The following is a 7,974-nucleotide window of genomic DNA, read 5'->3' as shown; positions in this document are numbered from 1 at the left end:
GACTCGATGACCTCTTGAGGTCCCTTCCAGTCCTATTATTCTATGATTCTAGGTGTGGAGAAGCACATGGATTGGACAGAGATCTATTGGGGAGGCTATATTAATAGAGATGTTCTAGTCAGGAGGAGATGATGGAAGTATGGGTCAGGTCAAATGAGACAATCAAATGAAAGAGTCTAACATCAGGAAATGGCAGACATAAATAGTGACAAATTATTAAAGTGCTTATATGTAAATGCTAAAAGTCTAAAGAGTAAAATGGGTGAACTGGAGTACCTAGTTTTTAAAGGAGGATATTGATATAATAGTCATCATGGAAATTTTGGTGGAATGAGGACAATCAATGGGACACAATCATACGAGGGTACAAAATATATTGGAAGGACAGAGCAGGTCATACTGGTGTGGGAGTGGCACTATATGTGAAAGAAAATGTAGAATCAAATGAAGCAAAAAATCTTAAATGAACCAAAATGTTCCATAGAATCTTTATGGACAGTAATTCCACGCTCCAATAATAAGAATATAGCTGTAGGGATATATTATCAGGACCGTGATAGTGACTGAGAAATTCTGAGAGAGACTAGAGACGCTATCAAATTAAACTCAATGGGTGTGTCTAGACCGGCAAGTTTTTCTGCAAAAGCAGCTGCTTTTGCGGGAAAAACTTGCCAGCTGTCTACACTGGTCGTTTGAATTTCCATAAGAACACTGACTTCCTACTGTTGGAAATACTATGCTGCTCCCGTTTGGGCAAAAGTCCCTTTTGTGTAAAGCTTTTGTGCAAAAGGGCCAGTGTAGACAGCTCAGATTTGTTTTGCACAAATGGCAATCGGGGCTTTTTTGCGGAAAAGCGCATCTAGATTGGCACGGACGCTTTTCTGCAAAAAGTGCTTTTGCGGAAAAGCGTCCGTGCCAATCTAGATGTTTTTTTCTGCAAATGCTTTTAATGGAAAACTTTTCCATTAAAAGCATTTGCGGAAAATCATGCCAGTCTAGACATAGCCAATAATAGCTGGGGTCTTCAACTATCCCTGTATTGACTGGGTATACATGACCTCAGGATGGGATGCAGAGATAAAATTTCTTGATCCATTAAATAACTGCTTCTTGGAGCAGCTGGTTGAGGAACCCACAAGGGGAGAGGCTATTCTTGATTTAGTCTTAAGTGGAGTTCAGGATCTGGTTCAAGAGGTAAATATAACTGGACCACCTGGAAATAGTGACCATACTATAATAAAATTTAACATCCCTGCAGTGGGAAAAACACCTCAGCAGGCCAACACTGGCATTTAATTTCAGAAAGGGGAACTACACAAAAATGAGGAAGTTAAACAGAAATTAAAAGGTACAGTGACAAAAGTAAAATCTGTGCAAGATGCATGGAAACTTTTCAAAGACACCATAATAGAGGCCCAACTTAAATATATACCCCAAATTAAAAAACAATAAGAGAACCAAAAAAGTGCCACTGTGGCTTACCAACCAGGTAAAAGAAGCAGACACAGATGAAAAAGATATCTTTTAAAAAATGGAAGTCAAATCCTAGTGAGGAAAAATAGAAAGGACCATAAACTGTCAAATTAAATGTAAAAATATAAGAAAAGCCCCCAAAGAGTTTGAAGAACGGCTAGCCAAAAACTCAGAGTAATAGTAAAATGTTTAAGTACATCAGAAGCAGGAAGCCGGCTAAACAACCGGTGGGGCATTTGGATGATCGAGATGTTAAAGGAGCCCTCAAAGATGATAGTTGTAGCAGGGAAGCTGAATAAATTCTTTGCTTCAGTCTTCGTGGCTGAGGCTATTGGGGAGATTCCCAAACCTGAGCCATTCTTTTTAGGTGAGGAAATCTGAGGAATTGTCCCAGATTGAGATGTCATTAGAGGAGGTTTTGGAACAAATTGATAAACTTAATACTAACAAGTCACCAGGACCCGGATGGCATCACCCAAGAGTTCTGAAAGCACTCAAATGAGAAATTGCAGAACTAGTAACTGTGGTTTGTAACCTATCCTTTAAATCAGCTTCCGTACCTAATGATTGGAAGAGCTAAGGTGACACCAATTTTTAAAAAGGGCTCTAGAGGTGATCCTGGCAATTTCAGGCCAGTAAGTCTAACGTCAGTACCAGGGAAATTAGTTGAAACTATAGTAAAGAATAAAATTGTCAGACGTGAATGAATATAATTTGTTGGGGGAAAGTCCATGTGGTTTCTGTAAAGGGAAATCATGCCTTACTAATCTGCTAGAGTTCTTTGAGAGGGGTCAACAAACATGTGGACAAGGGTGATCCAGTGGATGTTGTATACTTAAGATTTCCAGAAAGCCTTTGACAAATTCCCTCTCCAAAGGCTCTTAAGTAAGTTGTCAAGGGATAAAAGGGAAGGTCCTTTTGTGGACTGATAACTGGTTAAAAGACAGAAAGCAAAGGGTAGGAATAAATGGTAAGTTTTCTGAGTAGACAGATGTAACTAGTGGGGTCCCCCAAGGGTCTGTCCTGGGCCCCATCCTATTCAACTTATAAATTATCTAGAGAAAGGGGTAAATAGTGAGGTGGCAAAACTTGCAGATGATCCCAAACTGCTCAAGATAGCTAAGAGTGTGAAGAGCTTCAAAAAGATCTCACCAAACTAGGGGATTGGGAAACAAAATGGCAAATTAAATTTCATGTTGATAAATGTAAAGTAATGCACATCGGAAAACATAATCCCAACTATCTATACCATATGCTGGGGACTAATTTGGCTATAACTACTCGAGAGAGATCTTGGAGTCATTGTGGCTAGTTCTCTGAAAACATCCACTCAGTGTACAGCGGCAGTGAAAAAAGCAAATAGAATGTTAGGAGTCATTAAAAAAGGGATAGAGAATAAGACAGAAAATATCCTATTGACTCTACATAAAACCATGGGACGCCCACATCTTGAATACTGTGGCCAGATGTGGTCGCCTCATCTCGAAAAAGATACATTGGCATTGGAAAAAGTTCAGAAAAGGGCAACAAAAACGATCAGGGGTTTGGATCCCATATGAAGAGAGATTAAAAAGACCTGGACTTTTCAGCTTAGAAAAGAGGAGGCTAAGGGGGGGGGGGGATATAACAGAGGTCTATAAAATCACAACTAGTGTGGAAAAAGTGAATAAGGAAAAGTTATGTACTTATTCCCACAATAAAAACTGGGAGGGGGTGTCCTAATGAAATTAATAGGCAGCAGGTTTAAAACAAACAAAAGGAAGTTTTTCTTTACTCTGTGCACAGTCAACCTGTGGAACTCCTTGCTAGAGGATTTGGAGAAGGGGGAGAGAGGCTTTAGGCCACTCTCAGGGCAGCAGAGAGCCCCAGCATGAAGCCCCCATGGCTGCCTCTCTGCAAAGCTCCTTGCTGAGCTCCTGTAAGCAGCCTGGATGTTAAGTGACAGGTGGTGGAGCTGTGCAGACCCCAAGAGCAGAGGCTGCCCCTTCTGGGGGGTTATCCAGCCTGGACAGGCTAAGGCCTGTGCAAACCAGACTGACTCCACTGGCACCAGCAGGCGCTGCTGTTCTGACATAGCCCTGGGGCCGCCTTGCTGGGCCAAGCAACTCCCCTGCAGACCTGCTGCCCACGGGGAGCCTGGCCCCGCCCCGCCACGGCAGCCGGAAGTAGGCGGAGACTAGCTCCCCGCAATGGCAGCCGGAAGTAGGCGGAGCCTAGCCCCGCCCGGAGCAATGGCAGCCGGAAGTAGGCGGAGACTACCCCCCGACAATGGCAGCCGGAAGTAGGCGGAGCCCCACAGTGCATGGGCGGGCCGAAGGAACCATAGAGTCCGGCTCGCGCAGGCGGCTTCCGGCCCAGAGCGTCTCCCCGGCCCGCGCTCCCCAAGATGGCGCAGCAGGTGAACATCACGGAGCTGGCGCTGCCGCAGCTCGAGCTGCTGAAGAACCAGCTGGACCAGGTCAGGCCCCGCCCCCCCGCGAGACCCCCCCCCGGCCCCGCCTCCCCCGGGGACTCCGGGAGCGCCCCTCCCCCCCGCGAGACCCCCGGCCCCGCCTCCCCCGGGGACTCCGGGAGCCGCCCCTCCCCCCCGCGAGACCCCCGGCCCCGCCCCCCGGGGACTCCGGGAGCGTCCCCCCCTCCCCCCCGCGAGACCCCCGGCCCCGCCCCCCGGGGACTCCGGGAGCGTCTCTCCCCCCCCCCCCCGCCCCCCCCCGGGAGACCCCCGGCCCCGCCCCCCGGGGACTCCGGGAGCGTCCCCCCCCCCGCGAGACCCCCCGGCCCCGCCCCCCGGGGACTCCAGGAACCGCCCCCGCGAGGCGCCCCCCTCCCGCGAGACCCCCCGGCCCCGCCCCCCAGGGGCCTCCGGGAACCGCCCCCCGCGAGGCGCCCCCCTCCCGCGAGACCCCCCCGGCCCCGCCCCCCCAGGGGCCTCCGGGAACCGCCCCCCCGCGAGGCGCCCCCCTCCCGCGAGACCCCCCCCCCCCGGCCCCACCCCCAGGGGCCTTCGGGAGGCCCCCCCGCGAGACCCCTCGGGAGCCGCCCCAGGAGCCCCCCTGAGCCGCGTGTCCCCCCAGGAAGTGGAGTTTCTCTCCTCCTCCCTCGCCCAGCTCAAGCTGGTGCAGACCAAGTATGTGGAGGCCAAGGACTGTCTGAGCGTGCTCCGCCGCAGCAACGAAGGTGGGTGCCGGCCGCCCCCTTCCCCAGGGGAGCCCCCTTGGCCCTAGGCTTCCCCCCCCCCCCCCGCTGCCCTAGGGTCCGTCTGTCCCATGCCCCAGGGGAGCCCCCTTGGCCCTAGGCTTCCCCCCCCCCGCTGCCCTAGGGTCCGTCTGTCCCATGCCCCAGGGGAGCCCCCTTGGCCCTAGGCTTCCCCCCCCCCGCTGCCCTAGGGTCCGTCTGTCCCATGCCCCAGGGGAGCCCCCTTGGCCCTAGGCTTCCCCCCCCCCCCCCCCCCCCTGCCCCAGGGTCCGTCTGTCCCATGCCCCAGGGGAGCCCCCTTGGCCCTAGACTCCCCCCCCCCCCCGCTGCCCCAGGGTCCGTCTGTCCCATTCCCCAGGGGAGCCCCCCTTGGCCCTAGGCTTCCCCCCCCCCCCCCCCCCCTGCCCCAGGGTCCCCTCTGCCGACAGTAGCCAGCACCAGGTGTCCCAGAGGGGTGGACCGAAGACAATGATCAAGCGATTTGTCTCCTGCCATCCCTCTCCAACCTCCGACACACAGAGGCCAGGGACACCATTTTATCCCCTGGCTAATAGCCTTTTATGGACCTCACCTCCATGCTGCTGTTGGGAGGGGCCCCGTGCTGTGGGGCAAGGGAGGGTTTGGGTAATAACAGGCATTTCTTTGTCTCTCCAGGCAAAGAGCTGCTAGTTCCACTCACCAGCTCTGTATCCTTTCCTCACCATTGTGCTCCTGCTCCTGACTCTCCAGTGTGATTCTCTCCCCAATGGGACACTGAACCCTTGTGCCCCAGGACGCAGCCTGCTCTGCCTTGGGTGCAGCCAGCAGCTTAGGGTTGAACGTTTCCAGTCAGTGGGCAGGAGGCTGGGAACAGTCACTGGGACCCTTTTCCTTTGTCACTCATCTAAGCCCTGCTGGACTGAAGCTGCTCCTGTGAAACTGGTCTGTGCTGTTCCATATGGCCGGCCGGCCACCCACGTCCCAGCTGGCTCGTTGCCAGAGGGGAGTAGGCCAGTAGAGGGGAGCTCACCTCTAACTCTGCGGGGGGGCTGCACTGGGGCACTTGTCCAGCTGCTGGTCTTGTGCCTGCTCTAGGAGTGGACGGAGCTGCTAGTGCCCCACTCAGTCCTTGCTGGGCCAGTGGGTTTTCCAGTGCTCTTGGCGTTTCCTGCTGGCCCTGGGTTGGGCTTCTCCTTGGGCCAAGCAGCACCGAAGGGTCTGGGGACTGATCGGATCTTTGGATGCCTATTGAAATTGGTTCCCCTCATCCCCAGGCGGCCTGCCCAGTTCATACTAGCAACGTGGTCCAGTGGGTAGGGCACAGGCCTGTGACTGTCTAGTCCCCGCTGTGTGAGCTCGGGTGAGTCACTTCCCATCCCCCCTTCTCTGCCTCCTTTGGTTAGACTGAGCGCTCTCCAGGACAGAGACTCTCTCTGCATGTTGGTACAACGGAGTCCTGCCGCTGCAGAAGCCTCGTGTAACGGTGCTTTACGCGGAAGCCCTGGACGAACTGTCCTCTGCGCTGAAGGAGCTCGGTTGATTTCTACCCGTTCCGGATCTGGCCCTCTTGCGGGTAGTGTGAGGCTAAGCTGCTATCCCCATAACCTTCTTGCTCTTACGGTTCCCCTGCTGGTCCTGTCTTTTCCTTTGACCTCCCTGGCAGATGTACGTCCCCGGGAAGCTCTCTGATGTTGGCCATGTGCTGGTGGACGTGGGGACGGGCTACTATGTAGAAAAGGTAGGAGGCGCTCTCATAGTGGGTTGACCCATGAGCAGCATTAGACAGGGAGTGGCAGAAAGCGCTTTACCTACTTATAAAGTGGTTGGACTCTTCCCCACTCCAGCCTCTTTGCATAAATCATGCTCACAGCTGGAGTGCAATTCTGCCCTGGGACAGAGAGGAGTGACTGCTAGCAGGTGAGGTTAGTGCGCTGCAGTTCCCTGCTCGGGGCTTGGGTTCATTCCCTTAGCACTTTCCCCTTTGAGACAGTGCCATCAATTTCTATCTTGTGGGGTGCTGAGGGGCTGTTGAACAGCTCTTATGTTACACCCCAGAGGTGGCTGCATTTCAGAAACAGGTGATACCTGGATGCACTGACAGCTGTGATGCTTCATTAGTTAGTGCAGGGGTGGGGGACCTGTGGGCCTGGCTTACCTTGATCCGGCCAGTGGCGAGGCATGGGGCCTTCCCCTGCAGCGGGGCAAGCCAGTGCTCACGCTCCAGCCTTGTGGCAAGTCTCCAAGCCTCGGCGCCCCTCTGCGGGGCTGGCACATGAGTCACCCAGTAGCAGGGCAACCTAAGTCCCGAGCCTCAGCATCCCTCATGGGGCTGGAGCGCAAGGGGAGCTCCAGTGCCCCAAATTGTGTGAGGTTTTTGCTTCATGTGGGGTATTTTGGGGTTTTTTTGCTTCTCTTGTGGGTGGTTCCGGATTTTTCTGTGGGTCGGTGGCCCCCAACTAAAAGATGGTTCCCCACCCCCAGTATAGAGCTCTGAGTTCTCTGATGGAAGGTGCTGCCGAAAGGCCAAACACGCTATTGCCTGAGCAGCCCAGTCTTGGAGCAGTTTGCTTACTCTGTCCTGTGCGTCACTTCCTTGTCCCTGCACTTCAGGCAGGGGGTAAAGCCCCTCCCACGGTGCCTGCCTGTCCTGAGGGTGGGCATGTCATGCTCCCATCCCTCTTGCAGACTGCAGACAATGCCCGCGATTTCTTCAAGAGGAAGATTGATTTTCTGACCAAACAGATGGAGAAGATTCAGCCGGCGCTGCAGGAAAAACACACCATGAAGCAAGGTAGGGACCTTTCTCTGGGGCGGTGCCCACCACTGGCACCACCTGTCCTTAGCTGCGAGAGGCCCTCAGCCATGTGCTGTCACTGGCTGTGTTCTTTCCCTTGCAGCTGTGATGGAAATGATGAGCCAGAAGATCCAGCAGCTAACAGCCACGGGGGCGTCACAGGCTGTGGCAACAAGGGCATAGCCTGTGGCATCCGTCCCCAGCCCCATGGGCCCCACACGCCGCGGTGCTGCACTTGGACTGAGGCATTTTGTTCTGTTACAAGCAGAGTCTTAAAATCACCGAGGAAGCAGCTGGAGCTGAAACTGCCTGGCCCCAGCCGCCAGGAGGCATCTGCTCTCTGTGCTGGTGGCTGTTACACATGCGCAGCCTGGGGGGCTTTCCCCTTGTGTATGCGGCAGGTGATCTCCCTGGGAGAGAAATTAAACAGTTGCTGACTGGGCTTGGCCACCTCTGGTGAGAAATACGCAGGGTCTGGGCAAAGGAGCTGTCCAGCATGGGGTGCAGCCCCTTCCAATCCAGGGGAGGCTCTT

The 7,974-nt window shown here is 54.1% G+C and overlaps 1 protein-coding gene across 1 annotated transcript; it reads left to right on the top strand.

The window, feature by feature from the left end:
• Positions 1-3,773: 3,773 nt before the first annotated feature.
• PFDN5 (prefoldin subunit 5) lies at positions 3,774-7,883 on the top strand. The gene is made up of 6 exons (XM_075915751.2): positions 3,774-3,931; positions 4,548-4,650; positions 5,323-5,354; positions 6,311-6,385; positions 7,333-7,438; positions 7,545-7,883. The coding sequence occupies exons 1-6, from the start codon at positions 3,860-3,862 to the stop codon at positions 7,622-7,624; spliced, it is 468 nt and encodes a 155-aa protein (XP_075771866.1). The 5' UTR covers positions 3,774-3,859; the 3' UTR covers positions 7,625-7,883.
• The last annotated feature ends 91 nt before the right edge of the window (positions 7,884-7,974 follow it).

Source organism: Pelodiscus sinensis, chromosome 31, assembly GCF_052426305.1.
Source record: "Pelodiscus sinensis isolate ZL-2025 chromosome 31, ASM5242630v1, whole genome shotgun sequence".
In the NCBI taxonomy this organism is placed as follows: domain Eukaryota; kingdom Metazoa; phylum Chordata; order Testudines; family Trionychidae; genus Pelodiscus; species Pelodiscus sinensis.
Note: the sequence above shows the minus strand (reverse complement) of the source record. Positions and strands in the feature narration are given on the sequence as shown.

Excerpts from the sequence above, each read along its gene's own strand:
- PFDN5 (XM_075915751.2), top strand. The coding sequence starts at position 3,860 with ATGGCGCAGCAGGTGAACATCACGGAGCTGGCGCTGCCGCAGCTCGAG. Across the intron at positions 3,932-4,547 it reads TGAAGAACCAGCTGGACCAG|GAAGTGGAGTTTCTCTCCTC; the intron begins GTCAGGCCCCGC and ends GTGTCCCCCCAG. Across the intron at positions 4,651-5,322 it reads GCTCCGCCGCAGCAACGAAG|GCAAAGAGCTGCTAGTTCCA; the intron begins GTGGGTGCCGGC and ends TTGTCTCTCCAG.